The sequence below is a fragment of the Gymnoscopelus microlampas genome (assembly GCF_963454915.1).
Source record: "Gymnoscopelus microlampas genome assembly, chromosome: 24".
In the NCBI taxonomy this organism is placed as follows: Eukaryota; Metazoa; Chordata; class Actinopteri; order Myctophiformes; family Myctophidae; genus Gymnoscopelus; species Gymnoscopelus microlampas.
Window position 1 is genome coordinate 8,973,703 of NC_139961.1, and position 24,723 is coordinate 8,998,425.

Consider the following 24,723-nt stretch of genomic DNA (forward strand, 5'->3'; position numbering starts at 1 on the left):
CAATGAAATGAAAACAAACTATGGCTGGTTCTGAATCCATGTGTGGACAAATATTCATGACGCTCTCAGAGTTACAGCTGCAATCCGGAACTTATTTGAATGAATACAACGTCTATAAGAGGCCACGCGCGTGAAATCATCGTACCCGGAAATTATGCGGGAAACGCCTACTGAGTGGCAAAAAAAAACGACTTTCTGGCCTTGACAGCCCCATACATCCAAACAGAAAAGTCCTATCTGATTGTATTAAACGACGTTAAACGCGCCAACATGGCGGCTGTACGGAAAGCTTGAATTATCCTATTTCTATCTGCAAAGTTTTTGTTTCATAAAAATACACAAATTTGGCGGTGTCTTGATGGCGTCGTAATGGCTGATTTTACACTTGGTTGCATGCTGAAAATAGCCGATCTGCTAATTTTCAGAGCGCAACACCTGAGCACAACCAGACATATACAATGACTTGTCTTTTAGTTCTACTGGATCTCTTCTCCACTAGTCCCTCACTAACATTTTAGTCTAGCTTTTAATTGTTGACGAAATTGTCAATATATCTAGTCTTAGTTTTAGTCATCATAGCTTAGTTTTTTAGTTTTCGTCAGTGAAAAAAGGCAACGTTATAGTCCCTTTAAAAGTCCTTAGATTGTCACTTCACTGTCATCTGGTGGGGCAGAAATGTCATACTGTACGTTGGTGCTCTATTATTTATGTCAATATGGAGGCTGTGAAAAAGGTCTATTTTTGTTTCCTCCCCCAGTCAACTCAATTGCTTAGTTTTTTCCCTCCCCTTCATGTTTTGAATTAGACATAACAATGTTTTTTTTTATCGCAGATGCCCCATTCTGTAGTCACAATGTAATGTAACATGAAAGAGACATTGGACATACTGTTACGGACGATGGCTTCCTGTTTGTGTTCTGAATTGAGCTGAACAGAAGGTGAGTTGGCTGCAGTGTGGGTTCAGTGCTGTGGACCTTTTGAGCCGGGCCCAAAACATGCACCGTCATGTCGGAATTCATCAGGAATTGGAAAAGATGGCAGATTTTTGCAGCTGATGCACACACACACACACACACACACGCACGCACGCACGCACGCACGCACGCAATGGAGCAGTGGTGGAAAAAGCACTCAAATGTTTTACTTAAGTAAAAGTATCAATTCTGCAATGTAGAAGCACTCTGTTACAAGTAAAGGTCCGGAATTAAAAATTTACTTGAGTAAAAGTACGAAAGTATTGGCATCAAAATGTACTTAAAGTACCAAAAGTAAAAGTACAAAAATGTTTGAAAATAGCAGATCTACAAGCTCACAACGCGTCGCGATGCGACACGTTGTGAGCTTGTAGATCGGCTATTCTCAATAACCTTGGTATAAAATAGGGCTAAAGTGGTTAATGTATGTTTTGTAATAGAATAATTTATATATTCAAAGTAACTAGTAACTAAAGCTTTCAAATAATTGTAGTGGAGTGAAAGTACAATATAGTCGTACCTCAAGATTGTACTTAAGTAAATGTACTTAGTTACTTTCCACCACTGCAATGGAGTTTCATGTATGGTGGAATCGGAAACAAATCGAAGGTTACGAGGTTTCCACGCGGCGAGCGTCTTCTGCTGCTGCCGGTCGCTCGCATTAATACGGACCTTTTAAAGGGAAACAATATCACTCCAGTTATCGTCTCTGTCGGGGGGGGGGGGGGAACCTCATTATGTCCAAAACTTACTTTTCAAAAATATCAAAAGGACGCCGGGGCAGCAAAAAAAGAAAAAAAAACACGCTTTCTGTGGACAGACAAAGCCTGACTTATACTTGGTCGCACAACAAAGTATAAATACATGAATGAATAAATAAATACATTTGAAAACAGCGTATGTATTAAGCTCACAAAGCACCGCACCCGCGACGCGTTGTGAGCTTGCATTTCCCGCTCTTTTCGTAGAGCGACGCGGCAGTACAAAGAAGTATAAATCGGGCGTAATGGTGCGTTCACACACGGGCAGATAAAAAGATACACGCTGCTACCATTCATTTTCCATGGTGGGTTGGACGCTTTGTAGCTGTAGCTCTATAGCGACAAAGATACAAAGCTACAAGTTCAAGTTCGAGCAGGGCTCAACTTCCAGATACAAAGCTACGACTGTAGCTCCTATGTCCGCACGTTTGAAGACGTCAACGACCGCGTTGAGCAACACGGATACAAAGCGACACCGCGACAAAGATGCTGTGTATTTTTGTATCATTGTATCTTTTAATACGCCCGTGTGAACGCACCATAACAGCATATACTGTAGGACAGCTTTCTGACAGTGGGGGAGAGATCCTCGTGTACTGCGGTACACTGTGGATAACTCAAATGCAGGATATTCTTTTTAATTAACCAGTATTCTCCATTAAAACACGATTTGTGAACAGACCAAACGGACTATTGGCAGCAAACGATAAACTTAAAACAGTGATATAAATAGATAAATTAACGGATTTGCTCGTGAGCTCAAATGTGTACAGTTCTTTTTTTTTTTTGCCTCCTGTTTTATTTCAAAGCCCTGATAAGCTGGCAGCAACATCTCGGGGAACCTCCCAGTCAGAAACAGTCACGTGTTTCATTTTGTTGTGGTTCCTCTTTAACAAAAAAAAAAAGGTGCAGCAAGTGATATTTCTCGTTGAAATAATTGTTAAGATAGCTCTGTATTACTCGTATTACTCCAACAGCAATATAGAGCAGGGGTCTTCAACAGGGGTTCCGGGACCCCTAGGGGCTCCTCGGAGTTACTACAGGAGGGCGAAAAATAGCAGCCTCTAAAACGTTGAAGACCCCTGATCTATAGTGTTTGTTCAGTAACAGGCGCCTCATCGTCTCAACAGCTCCCGACCTTAAATGAAAAGAAGAAAAAACGCGTCTTCATGTTTACTAAAGAGCTGGAGAGAGGGGGAGACCATGGTTACTAAACTAACACTCAATAGCAATATAAAGCTTTACGTTTTTCACAAAAAACATATCATTTTACACTCTTTAAAGGGATAGTTCACCCCTGTTGGAATGCAACGTTTTTGTCGCATCCCATCAAATTATTGGCTTAGGAATGCGACAAAAAACATAAAAATATCCATGAATTCAAGTCTCCATGGGTAAAAAAAAAGTCATTTTGGGGGTGAACTATCCCTTTTAAGCTGCATAAACTTAAGTACAAAAGCAAACCAAAGGAGAGGAGTTTGTCCCCCCCAAAAGCAAAACTGTATCCGATAGATAAAGTCATTAAAATGGGTAATGTATAGCTGAACGTGATTGGACCAGGGTATTATACTTGTGCCACAACTGACAAAAAAAACAAAAAAACAAAACAAAAAACAGACTCAACAGACAAAAGACAGTTGCACCTTTCCGGTGATGCACGGCTTGCATAATACTCTGTCGTTTCGTTATATATACACAGTTTACTGTTCTCATTCGGTTAACAAAAGACATAAGCAAACTTAGTTCACAGTGCACATAGAAGGGAAGGGAACCACGGATCGGAGTGGTTCAGAGCTGATATTATACACTCTAAAATTCTCAGTGGTAATTCATCCATTTTTATAACTCTGAGAGCGTACAGATGGAACCAAATGGACCCGTAAGGGTCCATTTGGTTCCATCTGCACGCTCTCAGAGTTACAGCTGCAATCCGGAACTGATTTGAATTAATAAAACGTCATTTTAATCCATCTGTATTGTCGAATACGTTGATACAACTAGCACATGTGCAGTGGTTGAAGGTGGCCTCCGTACTCTTCCGTTGACACATTTTGATCCTGGTGGCGAGGGGAGGACGCCTACTGGTTGACAAGTAGTGCTGCCTGAAACTAATGAGCCCTATATCCCCTGTGGTCAAGCAAGGGATTCCACCCTGGAATAGCGGGAGACCCGCGGGTTCAAATCCCGCGGTATAGGACACGAAGGAGCGAGCGTGGATTGCAGCGCTGAATGAACACTGGGGATTTCGCTGTGTGGACAGTTTTGTTACAGCGGGGGATAGCCTATAGAGCATCGCAGTTGCGCAGAATCCGGGTGCCGGAAGTAAATACTCAATGCATTTTTCCCATTGACTTTTCCAAAAATATTTATATCAATGAATTTAAGCCTAGAATCAAGCCATCCAGGATTCTGGTGAATCATGACCATACAACCTTTTTTTTCTGTGATTTTTTTAATTTTATATTTAATGATATGATATACTATGTTTAATAAATACCCTTTGTTTTGCCGTTTTCAAAAAAGTCTTTTCACAGAATCAAACGTTTTATGGTCATGATTCACCAGGATCCTGGATAGCTTGATTCTAGGCTTAAATTCATTTATATAAATATTTTCGGAAAAGTCAATGGGAAAAATGCATTGAGTATTTACTTCCGGCAACTGGAAGTGGGCGGGAACTGCGACGCTCTATAGCTTTGATTTCAGTCTGGTACTGTTTGCCAAAAGCTTGTCACTCACGACACATCATTTCTGCATCAACTGCAAAACCATCATCGTTAGCGTTTGTTAGCGGTCCTCGCTGAAAGCAACGGACAGCTGGATGTAATCCGATGCTATAAGCTAGCACTTGCTGGAAGGCTAGCTTATTGGTCAACACACTCTCACTCCCCGAAATGCATGATTTTGACTTCCTGGGACAAATGTGACCAAACGTCAAATGGTGACTGTGAAGGGGGGTACCGCTCTCCGGCAAAAAAAACGGTTAAAACGCCCGGGGTGCGCCGTCTAAAACGGACTTGAGGCACGAGAGACAGCGCCGAGCGAGCCGTCAGGCGAGCGAGTTGCCGTGCCTAGCGCTGCGAAAGTCCGCTTGAGCCGACTCGGCGGCGTTCGTAACTCATATCCCCCCTAGTCAACAAGTGCCATATTTACCCCCCCCCCCCCCCTTCCAGTCAAACGTTGACCCGTTTGATGTCTTGGGAGTGAGAATGCGTTGTATTGGTTCGGACACGAGGAGTGTCCACTGCTTTGAAGAGGAACGTAAGCAATGACAAAATGCCATGTTTTTCATTCACCTAAAAGTGCCAACTTGACAATGCTCTGCTCTCAAGTACCTCCTGGCAGAGAAACGTAACAAGCTGAACGAGGTCCCTGCACCCCACGCTATATAGTTCCAGGAAGTGGAGTCATTTTAATGAAATGTTGACAGTGTGGAAAAAAAGACCAACTCACTTCCTGTAACCATCGTGAGGGGCGGAGCCTGTGTTGATTCTATCATGGAAGACATAAGTCAGGTGAACCAAACGACAGTGTCGTTGGTTTCAGTCCTGTGTTTAACTGTTGGTCTATAGCAGTGGTTCTCAACCTTTCCAAACCGTGACCCCCCCCCAAAAAATAATCATATTTGAACTGGGGACCCCCAACCCAATATTTTTGAAAAATTTGGCCAATGTTTGACCAGTTTTTATAGTATAGTTTGTTGATTACTTTTGACGTAGTAATGGTATTTTTTCTTTTCTTTATTTTTTTTGTAGGTATTAAAAAGGCTTAAATTGTCACTTCTCTGTCATCTGGGGACCCCCCTCTCCCCAAAAAATCATGTGGGGACCCGAGCCACAGGTTGAGAACCACTAGGTCTGTAGGAGGAAGCAACATTTTCCTCCTCATCTCACGTTTCAGCAAAAATGTAACAAACACATAGCCTTGTTTTCAGACTGACAACCATGCATTTTTTTGTGTGTGTGACAACTGTACAATTGTGTCAACTCCTTTTCACCGCCCCTCCTGGTGGGGGGTGTCGGGACTGCCTCGTGAAACCAAACATCGGCGCACGGAATCACGCAAACTTTCAAGTCGAGTCAAAGTAACAAACGAGGGTGCATGGCGCCTGGTGGCTCAAACAGGTATTGCACTGACCGGACTGTTCCTTTGTGAGGACCAGGGGGTTACGAATCCGACTCCCGACGTCACACCTCAACGAGTCTCTCTGCCCTCGGATTGGCTGTCTCCCTACACTCTCCTATCCGAATAAAGCAGAAAATGCCAAGAACCAAACAAAAAAAAAAAGTTATAAACGAGATGCAACGCCAAAACAAAGTGCAGTATGGATGATGCGTTTGTTTGTGTGCGGGTTTCTTTTTCCCCAGCATGCTCTAGGTCGGACCTGGCAGAGTCATATGTACAGAATGTGAAGAGTTCTGTCAATGAAATGTCTGATGAAATAAGACATTTCACAAAAAGCCTGCAGTCTATCAATGGTACAGAGAAATTATACAGGGATACTGTGTAGTGTTTCTTTTAAGCACAGCGCCGCCTTACCAGTAACTCAGGAATAAAAGTTCCTGGGAGCCGAGAATTGTGTGATATATTTTCTGTGCGAGAACTCTTGTCTGGTCCATTGGCAACATAAACAGAGTGAAAGTAGCCAAAGAATTGTCTGTTACGTCTTATAAATCTACTAAAATAAAAACATGGGGAGGGCTCGATTCAGGATCCTCTCGCTTTATTTGGCTTGTGTGATGTTTTGTTTTGTCCGCCCCCCCCCCGCGCGCGCTCCGAGAACGTTCAGACATCTGGAGGGCTAAACCGGGAGCTCCCCAGGGTGTACGGCAGAGATTTGAAAATAGTTTTTTTTTAATTTTTGCTTCAAACATTATGTACTGTACACGGTCAGAAGCATTGGGACGGCGAGCTAGAATCAGTGTCATCATATCTGCCTGTCGCTGTGTGCTAGCACTGTGTGTCGTGGAGTTTGGAAAACAAAAAAAAACGACACAAAAAAACCCCCTCAAAGTTGGCTTGGTTTCCTTGGCAAGTCTGCGGTAGGTCTGCCCTGTACAAATGCTTTGTACATTTTGAAACGCCTAGCACTTATTTATGACCGAGCCCTCTAAGTGTGTCTAGCTCCCCGTCCCAACATTTGGGCTTTTGACCATATAGCAATTATGTTATGTTATGTTTTGTTGTTTTTTTGCCTGTCAGAAAGAGAAGGACTGTGCGTATGGATCCTCTTCTCTTCCTTCCCCTGCTTGTCTTTCTTCGCTGTCCTACGTTTCCGTGCAGCGGTGGCGGTCCAGTGTAGGGGCTGTGCTCAGGACGGCTGAATGAGGGACAAAGACAAAGGACAAACGTGTTAACATTTTCACCTATAAAGCAGGGGTGTGAAAATACCCAACCCAACCGGTGTTCCAACCGGAACGGCCCCGTACCCAATGAACAGAATCTTTATGTGGAATTAAAGTTATAGTTTCCACACCAACGTATTAAGCTGGTGCACCATAACCATTCACAACACCACCACTCCACGTTCAGTGGAGAGTTGAACCCCCTCAAGGACCCCTGCGGGTCCGCGGACCCCATCTTGAGAACCACCACCCTAGAAGTTGGGTATTGTTCAAAGTTAAAACACCAAAAATATGCAGTTTTAATAACTACAAAAAAATAAAAATATGTAGTTTTAATAACTACAAAAAAATAAAAATATGTAGTTTTAATAACTACAAAAAAATAAAAATATGTAGTTTTAATAACTACAAAAAAATAAAAATATGTAGTTTTAATAACTACAAAACATTTTTTTTTAACAAAAGGACATTTCTCTAAACGTGTAAAAATGTAACCATTATGGGAAAAAAAAACAAATATACATAAATATCCACACTGTCTCTCTTACACTGTGTGTCCCTCTTTCTCATCTTTCCAACTCAATAGTGGATAAATACATAAGTGCCGTGGTTGGAGGGCTTTTTGGCAATAAAACGGTATGAAATCTACAGCATATTTTTCAGCTTTTCTGTCACTTCATCTGATTAGCGGACAGTGTGGAGTGAAGTGGTGGAAAAAGCATCAACACTGCAATGTAGAAATACTCTGGTACAAATAGAAGTCCGGAATTCAAAATTGACTTAAAGTACCAAAAGTAGAAGTACTGTTTGAAAATAGCCGATCTACAAGCTCACAACGCGTCGCGATGCGACGCGTTGTGAGCTTGTAGATCGGCTATTTTCAAATAGCCTAGGTATAAAATAGGGCTAAAGTGGTTAATGAATGTTTTATAATGTAATAACCTATATCTGCAAAGTAACTAGTAACTAAGGTTTTCAAATAATTCTGGTGGAGTGAAAGTACAACATTTGCCCTCTGAGATGTAGTGGAGTAGAAGTAAAAGTATAGACAATTGGGAAAACTCCAGTAAAGTAAAAGTAGCTAAAAGTTGTTCTTAAGTAAACGTAAATGTACTTAGTTACTTTACACCACTGGCAGACGCCCTGCACTGTACTGCACTGCACTGCACTGTACTGTACTGCACTGCACTGCACTGCACTGCACTGCACTGCACTGCACTGTACTGTACTGTACTGTACTGTACTGTACTGTACTGTACTGTACTGTACTGCACTGCACTGCACTGCACTGCACTGCACTGCACTGCACTGCACTGTACTGTACTGCACTGCACTGCACTGCACTGCACTGCACTGCACTGTACTGTACTGTACTGTACTGTACTGTACACAGTAAAATACTGAGCACTAATGTAACCCTGAGAGCGGACCTGCAGCTCAGGTGTCAGGAAAGAGCTGGGGAAACAAGGAGGAGAAAGACGGTAATGAAAGGATGATGGAGGGTTGAGAGAAGGAGGGATGATGTTGAAAGAAGAGTGAGAAGGGAAGTGAGGGATGTGCACCTTCATGGAGCCCCCAAGCAATGGCCCCTACTGATTTTGGTGACCTAAAAATGACCTAGCACCACCCTTAGGCCAACATTTGTAAATGCACACAAAATATGACATCTCCACGCACACGCACACACACACACACACACACACACACACACACACACACACACACACACACACACACACGGCTGAACCAGTCACGAGCACAGAAACAAACTTATGACATCTTATGTCCTACCTGTGCCACACAAAGCCATTTCCACTATTTCCTGCCTGTCTTAAAAGGGATAGTTCACCCAATAAAAAAAACCCCATGGAGACTTGAATTCGTCTCATTCCTAAGCCAATAATTTGATGACCAGCGGACCGGTAGGCAGCGGTTTTGGTAGGAGACACAAGGGAGACTCGTTGTGTCTCCTACCGGAACCGCTGCCGTTCATCAAATTATTGGCTTAGGAATGCGACAAAAACAAAAAAAATATCCAAGAAGGATCTCGCTCAATTGACATCAGCTAACAAGTTTGAGCTTGTAGATAAGATAGGCTATTTTCTAAATGATTTAGAAGATGTTTGGGGTTAAGTGGCTCAAGTAAAGGCTATTTACTGACACACACAGGATTGTCTTTGTGTCTATTATCACAGACACAACTGATACTGTTAATGTTAAGCTCGTAACTAAGCTTTGGCTGCAGCTCTTAAAAGCAACAATACAATAAAATAAAGCAAAAATAAAGTTGCACCAATAAGAGGCTTTAGAGGTCTGGCCACATGATCATCAGCTTGTTTGAGAGTTTCTGAGATAAGAGTGCAAATACGGCTTCTTACATGTTCATCATAACACATTCAGACAGGGATTTCATTTTAGATTTGAGCGTTAATCGGCTATTCAAAAATAGCAGATCTACAAGCTCGCAACTTCGTGACTGCGAGCTTGTGCATCAAGTTTGAGAACTGCTGAGAACTGCTTTAGAAAGCATGTGTAGGCCTGGGTCGCAGTGTGGCGGTCCAGGCACCCTATAGGCTGCAATGCCAGCCTGACAGCGTGTCGCGGGTTAGAGTCCCGATCCCGATGGCCTTTGCTGCGTGTCACTCCCCATCTCTCTCCCCATTTCCTGTCAGTCTACTGTCCTATCAATAAAGGTATAAAAGCCCCAAAAACAAATCTTTTAAAAAAAATATTTATATATATATTTGTAGAATCGGCCTCATGGGTCTTAACACATTCACTGCCAGGTAATATGCATCCGCTGGTGCCAGCGTTTTTTACCTTGTTTGGACGGTCTTTGGAGAGCCGCAGAAGCCACGACGTGCACACGAATGTGAACAAAAAGTGTCCGGGGGGTGGGGGAGGGTCTCGTCTATCCACCGCAGGAAAAACATTTTTACCGCGATCGGCCATTTTGTGTCTATCGCCTGTTGAAAATGGCTTGTTTTCACCAAAAAAAAAAAATGAATCAGAGCTAGATGTGTTTTTCTACAAATCCTAAAATAGGAATAGACGGAAGTGGCGTTTTTTTGGGATGCCGTCACATCCGTCCATTCCCTCTTTCAGAGTCGATCTACGTAATTTTCTTTGAATTGACGTAGATCTACGTCAACGCTTGGATTTGAAAGGCCTTGGCGGGGAATGTGTTGATGGGATAGGATGGACACCACCAGGCAAAAGGAAGCCTGGGAGGCCCAAAACAACTTGGCGCAGAACTGTCTGTGACACAAGCGCTGGAACAGATGAAGCTGTCATGAGGATAACATGCTGCCATGGCGACCCAATGCAACGTTCCATCAGGGACAAAGAGGAGTAAGTATAAGTAAGTTAGGACCGTCTAGGGGTGTCACGATTCACTTACCTCACGTTTCGATTCAAAATCGATTCCTAGGGTGCCGATTCGATTAAGATTGCAATTCTGCGATTAATTGATATTCGATTCGATTCTGCGATTTATTGCGATGTTCTACCCCAAATCACTTTGCTTTAATTATACTAGAACATTTTAAAACAATTCTGAACAATATAAACCATGAAAAGTTGAATCATACACTTCAATGCAGCCAGATCATGTCAGTCCGTCTTTCTGACATTGATTTCAGACAAAGTGCCAGTGAAAAAGGTACTACCTTATAAAAAAATAAAATAAAAAAAATCGATTTTGAACATTTTGAAACGATTTTAAAATTCGCGGCGTTAAGAGTCGCGATTTATTCATGAATCGTTTTTTTTTTGACAGGCCTACGACCGTCACACGCCAAAAGACACCTTACTGTAGGATGTGCCTGATGCCTGTACACGTTACAAACACGGTAACGAGTTACAGGTCAATACAAGGTGTAGATACAAGTCATTTCAAAAGTCTGCACTGAAAGGGACGGAGGAGAAGGAGTCATTCTGTTTTGACACTTTCACTCTCAATTCAGACGATGTAAACACACACCATGTGACAGAGCGTTCATTCTCAGTAAACGATGAAAGTCAGCCCAGGTAGCACACTAGCTGTCATTCCATCTACTTGTGCTTTTATTTGTAGACCTATGTGATTACGAGGAGTTAGTCTTGCGTTGCCAGACGGATGGAGATATCCTGCCACCAATGCATCTTTTGACATCTAAACTCAACTATAAGGGTGCTAGAACAGTACTAAGGACCACCGTAATGTCTTTGCATTAGGTAGGTAGGTTCAGGATTTGTAGTGCGCCCCTCATCCAGTTAATACACTGGCCCGGGGCGCAGTCTGCAGAAAGAGAAAAGAGACAAGAGAAAAATCAACGGGCCAGACAAAGAAGACTAGACTAGGACAACAATAACTCAGTCACACTGTCAGTCAGTCGCTCACGCTCTCACACACACACAGAGCGTTTTTGGCGAGAACAAGCTATATTCAACAGCCAATAAGGCTCGTGGTGACAGGCTTTTTTTTCCCTGATGAAAGCAGAGACACTCCTCCGTCTTTTTTGCAACACTCTGTGTCGATCGTCCTGGAGCGAAATATAGTCCAGTACCTTAACCCTACTTTTTTTTTTAACAATACGAAGCGCCACATTTTGCATCTTTAGCTTCTTTAGGACCTACTGATGGATTCTAGCCGTGGGATCCAAACTTTATTTTGAAAATTATCCACACAATTATCCATTTAAAAAAAATCTATTTCATAAATAAACAGGCCAATTCACTTTTTGGCCAACAACTCTTGAACCGTAGGTCATAGCATCAAAACTCTTTTTTTCCCCTAGACTACTTGGATCATGACGCAACTTCCCGATTTCCCCCTTTACCGATTTCAAGTACCCTTCTCCATCGGGTACCCGGCCCGTTGCCAGACTCTGGTGTGTGTGTGTGTGTGTGTGTGTGTGTGTGTGTGTGTGTGTGTGTGTGTGTGTGTGTGTGTGTGTGTGTGTGTGTGTGCGTGTGCGTGTGCGTGTGCGTGCGTGCGAGCGAGCAAGCGTGCATGCACATGTGCAGTGTCGGCCTGTGTGTGTGTGTGTGTGTGTGTGTACATGTCTTTATTTATTCTTTATTTTGTGTGTGTGTATGTCACACATGTCTGTTTGTGTTTAATTAGTGTCATGTGCTGCAGCTTTGTGTTGCAATCAGCCGTTTATGCCGTGCTCATACGGACGGACAAACGCACTCAGTCACTTGTAGAAGCGTTGCCGGCCGGCAGCGGCTTAAAAGGGAACCTGTGTCACGTCTCTCTTTAAAGGGGAAATCCACCCCTTTTCAATATTTAACTATGTCATTAATATAGCATAAAGGAGTTGTGTGGAAATAAGAAAAAAGTTCCCCCCTTTCTGTGTTGCCTTGAACTGGAGGATTGATTGTGGGTTTAACATTGCAAATTACACTGTGATGACTCATCATTGCAAATTACACTGTGATGACTCATCATGGTGTAATTTGCAAAGCCCATTCAGATGCAAAAGCCTCTTCTCATTCGTAGCATTATTATGAACTATGAACGGCAGCCGGCGTGCACAAAGCCAGTGGAGTGACCGGGGGAGGGGGGAGGGAGGGGGGAGGGAGGGTGGTGGTGGTGTGTGTAGGAGGACAGCCCAGGCAGCAGTAAGGCAGATCAAGTCTCACCTCCCGACACGCCTTGGGCTGTGACGCAGCGCCTGTCGTTTCTGAGGATGAGGAGGCGTAATGGGACTTGCCGGGGGATGGAGAGGAGAGGCATGAGGAGGAGGAGGAGGAGGAGAAGGAGGAGAAGAGCAGGTGGGAGGATGTTGAGGAGGAGAAGGAGGAGGAGGAGGAGGTGGAGGGCTGGACAGGGGTGAGGCCTTGCTTGCGCGAGGCAGGGGGCTTCCTGATCCTACCTCCTCTCTCTCCTCCTCTTCTCCTCCCTCTCGGCTCGCCACGAATCGGACGGCCGACTGGCTAGGGAAGCTGCTGAAGCGATGACCTGACTGGCTGCCTGTTTTTAACTGCGGACGGACACACACACACACACACACACACACACACACACACACACAGGTAGGTGGACGGACACACACAAACAGGTAGGTGGGTGGGTATTTATGTTTCATCATCCCCTCCTACATTTTAACCCATTAACTCATTCAGTGCCAAGCTTATTTATGGAATTTTGGCTCTGAGTGCCACAGCCAAAATTCATTGTAAAAAAAAAGTACTTAGGAAGCGAGATACAGCCTTTTTAAGTTATAGGTTAAACAAGGAGTGGATGGAGCAGCAAATCTTCAAATCATCATATCTTGGGTTCTGAACATGCTTTTCCCAAAAAACAAAAAACAAAAAAAAACTTTTATTTTGATTTTTTTTTTCTTTATGACGGATTGTGGCGCTCTGGGCGTCAGGCCACGTGACGGATTTGACGGATTGTGGCACTCAATGAGTTAAGGCCTGAGGCCGATTCTGAAAATGTTTTCCAAATCGTGAAAACAGTTTTTTGAAAAAAATATATACATTCAAATTTTATTTTCAAGATTTTTCAAAAATAGCAGACCTGCAAGCTCATAGCGCGGCACTCGGTGCCGCGCTATGAGCTTGTAGATCTGCTATTTTTGAATAGCCAAAGAAATCTAAAGTGACACAGATGCGTTCCAGGTAAAAAAGCTGTGTGCGAGGGCTATGGACGTGATATTCAAAGCTGTGTGTGAGGGCTATGGACGTGATATTCAAAGCTGTGTGTGAGGGCTATGGACGTGATATTCAAAGCTGTGTGTGAGGGCTATGGACGTGATATTCAAAGCTGTGTGCGAGCGCTATGGACATGATATTAAAAAGTTGTGTGTGAGGGCTATGGACGTGATATTCAAAGCCGTGTGTGAGCGCTATGGACGTGATATTCAAAGCTGTGTGCGAGCGCTATGGACTTGATATTAAAAAGCTGTGTGCGAGCGCTATGGACATGATAATCAAAGCTGTGTGAGAGCGCTATGGACATGCTATTCAAAGCGCTCCTCAGCTCAAAAGGCGTTCTCTGTGGACACGGCGCCCAAGGTGATCATTCACACATACCGTAGTCATACGTGTATCATAAACCACTAGCAGTGCTGCGTTGCACCAGTGGTCCACTATCTTACACTCTTTTAATGCTGGGACCAAAACGTTCGACTTGACTATGATGTAAGGACACATTATAATACATCAAAGAACACGATATTCTGCAACTCAGGTCAAGGGTCCAGAAACGTCTCCGTGCCAAGGACCACCAAATAATAGCCGTAGCCTCTGGCTGAGAACCCCTCTACTGCAAAATATAGATATTTAATAAAAATCTGGAAAAACAGCCGATCTACAAGCTCTCAATGTGACACAATGTGATGTGTTCTGAGCTTGTAGATCTGCATTTTCTTTTTGGGTGCAATTTTTGGAAGGATTTTGAAAAGGTCGTTTTGTTTTTGTTTTTACAATGATGACACTTACTGTACACCGGCATGAAGAGTGGTTAAACGGGCACAACGATCAATAATAATCATTTTATGAATAAAATACAAAATAATCAAATTAAAGTGGCATGCATGGCAGACGTCTGGGGGTTCTGAGGATAACGTGTCAGGGATCATACGCATGGGGGGTGCTCTCCATTCCGACATCTCGCCACTCCGACTAGTGGCTTCCGCGTGCGGTTAGGGTTAGGGTTAGGGTTAGGTATAGGGTTCGTAACGTTAACGTCGGAAAGGCGACATGTCGGAAAGGCGAAATGCACCCCATACGCATACATATACCGTATATATCGTCTCTGTCGGGTGTCCAAAACTGTTACTTTTTCACGATTCAAATTCAAAAGCATCAAAAGTAGCAGATCTACAAGCTCGAAACGCGTCGCGAAGCGACGCGTTTCGAGCTTGTAGATCTGCTGCTTTTAATGCGCAGGGCGTTAATTTAGGAAAAAACACAAAAAGTTAGAATATGGACATAAGGAGGTTTCTGCCCCGACAGCAACGATATGCAGGGAACAACCAGAGCACGGGTGTTAAAGGAGTAGTTCACCCCAAAAATGACTTATTTTCTATCAATTACACACACCCCGTGAAGCCTTGAATTCATGGAGATTTGTTTTATTTTTGTCGGTCAATAGGAGAGTCTCCTTATACTGACTGACTCGGTCAGGTCATCAAATTATTGGCCCAGGAATGCGACAAAAACACAAGAAATCTCCATGATTTCACGGCTTCATGGGCTGTGTAATTGACAGAAAATAAGTAATTTTTGGGGGTAAACTACTCCTTTAAAAGCATGCCACTATAGGCCAGTGGTTCTCAAATTTTTTTCATGTCAAGGACCCCCAAAATGATATGTATTTGGCCAGCCGACCCCCCATCAAAAAACATTTTGTTCCAGGGACCCCCCTCAGAAGCAAAGATTTGAGTTACAAATGTTCGCTTAAAAAAAAATATATATATATATATTCAAAAGGTTTGCACAACTGTTTTTCCAAAAAAGCAGATCTACAAGCTCATAGTGTGCTATGAGCTTGTAGATCTGCTATTTTTCAACAGCCCAAAGTATAAAAGGTAAAAGAGGTTATAATTATTGTGATGTGATTAATACAATTTGCTGTGGGACCCCCTGGAACCCCCCCCCCCCCCCCCGCCCCCCCCCACAAAAGGACCCCTGGGGGTCCCCCACTTTGAACCAATGGCACTAAGCTAGGCTATACCCAGAGCTTCGTGGACGTCGTTCGGTGCCGATCTCACCTTGATGAGGGGGTTGATCACCCCCACGTTGGCACTGGAGTTGAACACCTTGTTGAAGCCCGTCTCCCTGTTCACCAGCTCCAGCTGGTAGAACTTCTTATCGTCCTGGAAGAGAAGGAACGCTTTAAGGCTGTGGGGGCCAATCACAACTGTACAGACCTCGTTGGAAAAAAAGCCCTCTGGTGCCCAGATCATGCCCAGTCGGCTCTGCCCGAGTCATTTGTATTATTTACACAATCATTCTACTCTCTGCTGCTGTTTGCGGTTTAAATACCAGGAGTCAGTTGCACCACCTCACACTAAGTTCAAACTTAGCCTAGTTACAGCTTAAGAAAACATTTAGACCAGGAAAGTATTTGTAATTTTCAGATTTATTTGGCTATTTCTAGAAAAAACGTGAAAATGTGTGCAAATCTTTGACTTTAAATATATATTTATTATTTAAAAAAAAAACATTTGTAACATATTTTTGTTCCAGGGACCCCCAGAAGCAAAGATTTGAGTTATATATATATGTTCAAAGATTTGCACACATTTTCACGATTTTTCAAAAAATAGCAGATCTACAAGCTCATAGCGCGGCACTCGGTGCCGCGCTATGAGCTTGTAGATCTGCTATTTTTGAATAGCCAAATAAATCTAAAATGACAGAGATACTTTCCTGGCTAAATGGGTTAAATGGCTTTTTAAAAGCCATTTAGCCTAAGCTATAACTAGGCTAAGTTTGAACTTAGTGTGAGGTGGTGCAACTGGCCTCAGGTATTGTATCAGGACCGCCAATAGAACGGGGGATGAAATATTTGGTTGGGCTGCTGGTTGTACAGTATTAGACCCATCATGTACAGCAGTAAACATGTCTTGAGTGTAATAGTTCAGCCGGACTACATATCAAATTCCCCCCAAAATTGATAACGCTAACAGCAGAATAATCCCTCAATCTCTTTTGCTTAATTAATTCCCCTTTCAACCTTCATTATTCCCAAATCTAATGTTGTCTAGATGAAGACCTGTAACACTTAAAGTTTCACTTTCAAACATGTTTTGGTCATTTTAACGTCTACTCGGGCTTTTGCGTTTCACCACAGACAGTTTTTAAGTTACTTGATTCAGTTGTTAGATATTTGTATATATATATATATTCATTTAATCAGACACAACCCCTTCCTATACGAACCCATTGTAACTTCAAACTTCATTTTAACCATGATAGATTCATTGAAAACACCCGTCCTTGGTTCTGGTGACTGATATTCCCCTTCTAATGCGTGAGGGGGCCGTGTTTTTACATAACTTTTTAAACTATTTTAAAATCTTTTTTTGAAAATTATTATTATTATTATTATTTTAACATGTATATATTTTTTTAATTAAAAAAAGCAATTGAAACATAAAAGCCTGAGTAGACGTTGAAATGACCCCAACCATGTTTGAAAGTGAAATATCCCTTTAAGGAGGTTTTACAGAAGATGTTGTGTGACAGTAATGTTTAATGCGTTGATGGCACATACAACTGTGATATAAAACACTCAACTTAACTGACCCTCTGGAATGTGTAATGCATTGATGGCATATACAACTGTGACATAACACGTAACTTAACTGACCCTCATTGACCAGCTCTGAGTAGGAGAAGGAGCTGGACAGTCCCTCCTCGTCTCTGTGTGTCTGTCCTAGACACAGACACGCTGCAGTCAGAGGAGCTCGTCTGCGTTAGCAGTGTAACACAGCATACACATCTTTGATTCTCAACCATTTTCAATTCAAGGACCACCCCCCCCCCCCCGTTATGCATTATAGGGGCTAGCCACGGATACAGCAACGAGCCAAAAGAGGTCATGGTATACTGCAGAGGTTCTCAACCACAAACCCCCCACAAAATAATCACATTTGAACTGGGGACCCACCCGCCCTGAAGCACTTGAAATCGTAGGAGTTGAGGCATTACATTTAGTTTGACTCGGTTCCACAGATAAATATTGTGAAAATAGCCGATCTACAAGCTCATAACGCCTCGCAACGAGCTTGTAGATCGCCTATAAAAAAAAGGGCTATTTCTTAGGTAATATTTGACAATTTGGCCAATGTTTGACAATGTTCTATAGTATAGGTTGTTGATTTCTTTTGATGCAATGGTCTTTTTGGTATCAAATAGGCCTTAAAAGTCCTTACATTGTCAATTTACTGTCATCTGGGGACCGCCCCCAAATCATGTGGGGACCCCCCCTGGGAGTTGAGAACCACTGCGTTAGGCCACGGACCCCCATTTGATACAGCAATAAGCCAAAAGAGGGGGTGGTGTACTGTGGAGTTTACAACGGCTAAGAGGCCCTTAATGTACGATTAATGAATGGACGAGGCCCCGGAACATATAGCGTCACTGTCGGGCAGAGAGAAACCTCTTATTGTGTTTTGTGTGTTTTTTCCCCCCGCAAATTAGCGTCCTACTTGATCACACTACAGCGTCACACACAAAAGCATCAAAAGTAGCAGATCTACAAGCTCGAAACGCGGCGCGAAGCTTGTAGATCTGCTACTTTTGCCATTTTTACATTTGAATCCTGAAAAGTAACAGTTTTGTGGACATAATAGCAGAGCATTCAACCCCACAGAGACGATCATGTGACGTTGTGAAGTACGGGAACACGGACGGACGCTTGGAGCTACGCAAAGTCGATTTGACACATTGTTGCGTTCAAAACTGGGTCAACCCGAAAGTCCTCGCGTGCGCAATGCAAACGCAGCCTGCAGTGAGACGTTTTCTTTATCATAGCAGACGACACTACAGGATGACGCTGTGCAGGGCACACTCTGCACTTTCACAACATAGCGAGCTAGTTTTCAAATGTAACGTGGCGTTTAATTAACATGGTGTTTAACACATTGGGTGCCAAAACCGGGACTAATCGTGAAATCAATGTTTTTGTTTCGTTTTTTTTTGTGCAACTTTGGAACCACCCACAGTGCCTCTGAGAAGGAAGGGACAGATGGATCACCGTGCCAAACAACCTGGCTCCCGTCCGCTCCCATTCTATCTCCTTGCAAAAAAAACCTCCACATTTCCTTAACTTTTTACAGTGGGGGAAAAGGAGTCATTTCCGATCCGCGATCACTCCGCCATGGCGGCTCGCGTGAGAGATGTTATTGTTCCAGGCGTTAGCCAGGACCATCCGTCGATTCGTCGTGCACGCATATATTGTTTACATGCGCGGGTGCTCGTCGTGGAGTCTCCAGCTGCAAACAGCGTAGCGTTACTAACGGTGAGATCTCTGGCACTCAACGTACACTTTTTTAATGAAACTCTGGCACCGAATGTGTTTAACTAACACCACTGGAACATGAGAACACCCATCGTCGCCTTCTCAAAATAATGGCCTATACGCAGTGGTGGAAAGTAACTAAGTGCATTTACTTAAGTACTGTACTTAAGTACCATTTTGAGGTATTTGTACTTTACTTGAGTATTTCCAATTTCCAATACTTTTACTTCTACTCCACTACATCTCAGAGGCAAATATTGTACTTTTACTCCACTACAATAATTTGAAAACTTTAGTTACTAGTTACTTTTCAGATATAAACTATGATATAATGAAGCATACATTAACCACTTTAGCCCTATTTTATACATAGGCTATTTGAAAATAGCAGATCTACAAGCTCACAACGCGTCGCATCGCGACGCGTTGTGAGCTTGTAGATCGGCTATTTTCAAATATTTAGTACTTTTACTTTTGGTACTTTAAGTACATTTTGATGCCAATACTTTTGTACTTTTACTCAAGTAAATGTTTAATTCTGGACTTTTACTTGTAACAGAATATTTTTATATTGCAGTATTGGTACTTTTACTTAAGTAAAGAATTTGAGTACTTTTTCCACCACTGATGATATATTTCTTTATCATTTCACGCACAAAGTTTATAACAGAATATGACTATTGATAGTCATAGCACGTAGCACTGGCAGGTGAGTCAGTAGGATACAACAGCAGAGACAACACACATAAATGTGTGTGGGGAGGAATTAATTGGCACAACGACTAAATTGGGGAGAAAAAAGGGGGCGTCTGACACGACGACAGATGCTGCCCAACTCATCACCGTGGCACGACCTTAGAGAGAATACGTGGAGTCCTAAATCGTGAGAGAGATCTCTCTCTCTCTTTCTCTTCCTCTCTTCATGTGCCGCAGCCCTCCGTGTGTGTGTGTGTGTGTGTGTGTGTGTGTGTGTGTGTGTGTGTGTGTGTGTGTGTGTGTGTGCGTGTGCGTGTGCGTGTGCGTGTGTGTGTGCGTGTGCGTGTGCTCACCACTAGTTTTTTGACCAGGGATTCTCTCTCTGATACCATGTCTTTGAGCTCTGCTATAATCTGTAGATCTTCTGGTCTGCTCTCCCTGTTACGAAACTTATCCTCTGTCCCCTCCAACCTGCACGGAGAGAGAGACACAGAGAGAGACAGAGAGAGAGAGAGAGAGAGAGAGAGAGAGACACACACACACACAGAGAGACAAAGAGAGACAGAGAGACAGACAGAGAGAGAGAGAGAGAGAGAGAGAGAGAGAGAGAGACACACACACACAGAGAGACAAAGAGAGACAGAGAGACAGACAGAGAGAGAGAGAGAGAGAGAGAGAGAGAGAGAGAGATAGAGAGACATAACATGCAGCTTAGTAAAAAATGTAAAAAACTAGACCCTTCCGTCTAGTCGCTGGCGCGAGGCTCTCGTGTAGTAGGCTGTAGACGTTTTCGACACGCAAACCAAAAGCGAGAGCAACAGCAGTGTTTGTTTCGAGACGCAAACCGAAAACGAAAGCAAAGTGAGAGACGGACACATTTCACCCGTTCATCTATCTATCTATTCACACAGGCTCTTGCAGGACCAGAATGTGCGGCACAGATTGATGAAGCAGAACGCTCAGCCCAGCGAGACGGCGCGCGCTGCGTTCAACCCTCCCAAAGAGTCAGACAGACAATATTTGGATGGGGGGCGGGGTTGCCATGTCCAGGAGTTGTAAGCGTGAAGTGGCGTGTAATTGGTTGGGGAAAGTGCGTCCACGCATGCGCAGTACGCAGCGCGGTGCTTTTGCATGAAGCTGGTTGCTTGGTGCTCGCGCACAATCTGGCAACACTGATGCAACTTACAGACGTACAACCGTTCTGGCGCATGACTGTAGATTCCAATTGTAAGGTAGATGTACATTATAAATAGTTTTGGAAGGCCACATTCCCCAAGTCTGCAGAAGACACAAGATAATGGGATGGTTAACCCATTAAGACCTGAGGCCGCATCTAATCCTAACAATTTTACGGAAAAAAATATAGAAAAATAATTTTCACGACTTTTCAAAAATAGCAGATCAAGGAAATCTAAAGTGACACAGATGCGTTACAGGTCTTAAAGGGTTAACCAGGCTACTAACATGTTGGTGGTTCAACAGAAGGAGACATGATCTTACACAACATGTGATACTCCTGATGAATAGGAGTTTATTGTTGACATAGTTACAATTTGACCGAGTAGAAGTAAAACTACACTAAGAAATCTCATCTATTCCTTCTTTATTTTTTAAATGCCTTCTTGTCTTATGTAAATTCATATTATTACCACTACTGTTATTACTACTACTACTACTGGTAGGGTTATTACGTACATTCTGCAATTCCTACGCTCTGCCCTTAGATGGCACTCTTGTCACATCCAAAAAGACTCAGATAAAAGATTACAGCAATAAAGCTTGTTTTATTCGTTTTCCCCACCATAAAACGTACTTTATTACTCCAACTCTATTATTCCTCCTCTGAAATACTACTCTGTGTTACCTTACGGTGTGTAAAGTGTCATTATCATCATGTTGTTATTAGCGATCGTTTCAAATATCTAATAACCTCTCAATCTAATAAATCTAATAACGGACAAATAATGTAGCTTCTGTGCTCTCTCCCAAGGTCATTTTATCTGGTCTCCGGGGAGACATTTGTCTTGGAGACAAGGACCAGCGGCACACAATACAATAGGCTCTATGCACAGCAGCCATTTTGGAGAGAAATTGGGCCTCTTCTGACTTCCTTCACAGGTGTTACCAATGATACTAATGAAGGCTCTGTTCCATTCTGGTCAAACAGAGTCAGGGTGCTGTTATTGTGCATGTTGGCTCACTAGAAATACTAGTGGGTCTCAAAGTGTGGTCCAGGGACCCTCATGGTTCCTTGAGAGGGTGTAACTCAGAGAGTGTACAAATGGAACCAAATGGACCCTCCCGGGTCCATTTGGTTCCATTTGTACACTCTCAGAGTTATGGGGGTCCTTGAAATTAAAAAGTTTGAGAACCACTGTGCTATGTACACTAAATGGAACAGAGCCTTCATTAGTGTCATTGGTAACACCTGTGAAGGAAGCAAGGAAGGGGCCCAATTTCTGTCCAATATGGCTGCTGTGCATAGAGCCTATACAATACAATACAGTACAATATAATACGGTACAATACAAACCAATAAGACACACGGTGACACACATGTAGGGGTGGGACGATATATCGATATCGCGATATATCTCCCGCGATAAATAATCGATATACTGCCGGAAAAAAATCAAGATAAATTATTATTTTTTTTTTTTATCTATGGAGATTCATCGTTGGTGAAATTTCATGCCATATATCGTGATATCGCAATATATCGAATATCGTGATATTATTGTTATCGAGGGCGTAATATCGCCGTACAGATATCGTATCGTGAGATACCCATATCGTCCCACCCCTACACACATGTACTGTAACACCTCACATTTCTCTGGGTCTATCCTACAACAAAATATATCACCATAATCCCACGTTGCAAGCTTGTAGATCTGCTATTTTTAAGTATATATATATATATATATATATATATATATATATATATATATATAGCGCTGAAGTGGTTAATGTATGTTTTGTAATAATAATCCAAAACTACAAAGTAACTAGTAACTACAATTTTCAAATAATTGTAGTGGAGTTAAATGTACAATATTCGCCCCTGAGATGTAGTGGAGTAGAAGTAAAAACACCTAAAAATTGTACTTAACCCATTTAGACCTGGAACGCATCTGTGTCTCTTTAGATGTCTTTGGCTATTCAAAAATAGCAGATATACAAGCTCATAGATCTGCTATTTTTTTTTTAAATCTTGATTTTTTTTCATTTAAAAAAAACAAACTGTTAGGATTTAGAAAACATTTTTAAGAATCGCCTCAGGTCTTAGTGCATGTACTTAGTTACTTTCCACCCCACACACACACACACACACACACACACACACACACACACACACACACACACACACACACACACACACACACACACACACACACACACACACACACACACACACACACACACACACACACAGAGGGTTGCTTACAGTATTTGCAGGGCAGATATCTTGTCCTTGAGCAGGTCCTGGGCCTTGTTGAAGTCAGCCAGCATGATGTGTGTCTCTCTGTGGTGAACCGCGTTCATCTCACCAAGGTCCCTCTCATGTCTCTTCACCAAGTCCTGCTCATGGGCCCTGATGGGGGGGGGGGAGAGAGAGAGAGAGAGAGAGAGAGAGAGATACAGAGAGAGAGAGAGAGAGAGAGAGAGAGAGTAGATACAGAGAGAGAAGAGAGAGAGAGAGAGAGAGAGAGAGAGAGAGAGAGAGAGAGAGAGAGAGAGAGAGAGAGAGAGAGAGAGAGAGAGAGAGAGAGAGAGAGAGAGAGAGAGAGATACAGAGAGAGAAGAGAGAGAGAGAGAGAGAGAGAGAGAGAGAGATACAGACAGAGATACAGACAGAGAGAAAGAGATACAGACAGAGAGAGAGGAGAGAGAAAGAAAGAAAGAAAGAAAGAAAGAAAGAGAGAGATAGAGAGATTTTTTGATTTTTAACCAAAACGTTATTTTAACAATCTCTTAACAATCAACAAAAAATCAAACCATGAATGCTCCAATAAATAACATCATTACATTACATCATTTCCACTGAGAAAATAAAGTTGATCATCTATTACTAGGGGTGTGCCGATATATCGTCCCGCGATATATCGCGATACGTTTTCGCGACGATATGTATCGTTTTGGGAAAAAAATATATCGTTTTTGAAATTTTTTTTTTTTTTTTTTTTTTTTTTATAATCATAATAATCAGACATGCAAACGGCCCCGAAGTGAAAAGAGTGACAACATGTTTTTTTTTCGGGTCAGGTGTCATACTATTTGGATTCAAAACGGCTATTGTAGCTGAAAAGCTACAAGTTTGCATGTCTGAATAATGCAAAAACAGAATTATTTGTTTGCATTTTCTTTTTTTCTCCTCCATATATTTTCATAATAAAAAAAGTGCGTATCGTATCGTATCGAAATCGTATCGAAGTTGTGAGCCAAATATCGTATCGTATCGTTTCGTGAAATTAGTGTATCGGCACACCCCTATCTATTACAGAACACAGCACATCACCATAGCTCCACATCATACTGAATTGATCAATATCCTACACATTGCTTTATACAAATTTAAGTCAATCACTATCCACGCTTTCACCATCCTATTAAACAATAATTCTGCATCAGTGTCCACTGTCATCGATCTTCCTCTTTCTACTGACGTACTGTACAGTAGATGGCCATATTTGCCTGTCCCAAAATAAAAATTCATAAGCTGAGACTTTTGTTTCGTATTCGTTCTATACGTGAAACCCAGAATGAACATAATAATAATAATGTTGCATGGTAATAATAATAATGCATGGAGAAAACCTCTCCAGCAACAAGAACAAAGGCACCAGGCGTTTACACTACATTTTTTCCAATCAGGATAGGGGGGGGGGTAGAGAGAGAGAGAACTTTGGTGTCTCTCTACTGTAATGTGAAACCAGATACAGTATATCGTCTGCAGTGTCAGGCAGGAACCTCTTATCTCC

At 42.5% G+C, this 24,723-nt stretch overlaps 1 protein-coding gene across 1 annotated transcript in view; it reads right to left on the reverse strand.

The window, feature by feature from the left end:
* Nucleotides 1-6,330: 6,330 nt before the first annotated feature.
* The window catches only part of fam184aa (family with sequence similarity 184 member Aa), a 133,783-nt gene continuing 115,390 nt past the window's right edge, over nucleotides 6,331-24,723 (reverse strand). The window contains exons 20-24 of the mRNA XM_084050553.1: nucleotides 23,190-23,336; nucleotides 20,095-20,212; nucleotides 17,393-17,458; nucleotides 15,789-15,893; nucleotides 6,331-7,055 (exon numbers count right to left, since the gene is read on the reverse strand). Of these exons, the coding sequence (XP_083906679.1) occupies nucleotides 7,047-7,055; nucleotides 15,789-15,893; nucleotides 17,393-17,458; nucleotides 20,095-20,212; nucleotides 23,190-23,336 (445 nt within the window). The 3' untranslated portion in view covers nucleotides 6,331-7,046. The remainder of the gene's footprint in view (nucleotides 7,056-15,788; nucleotides 15,894-17,392; nucleotides 17,459-20,094; nucleotides 20,213-23,189; nucleotides 23,337-24,723) is intronic.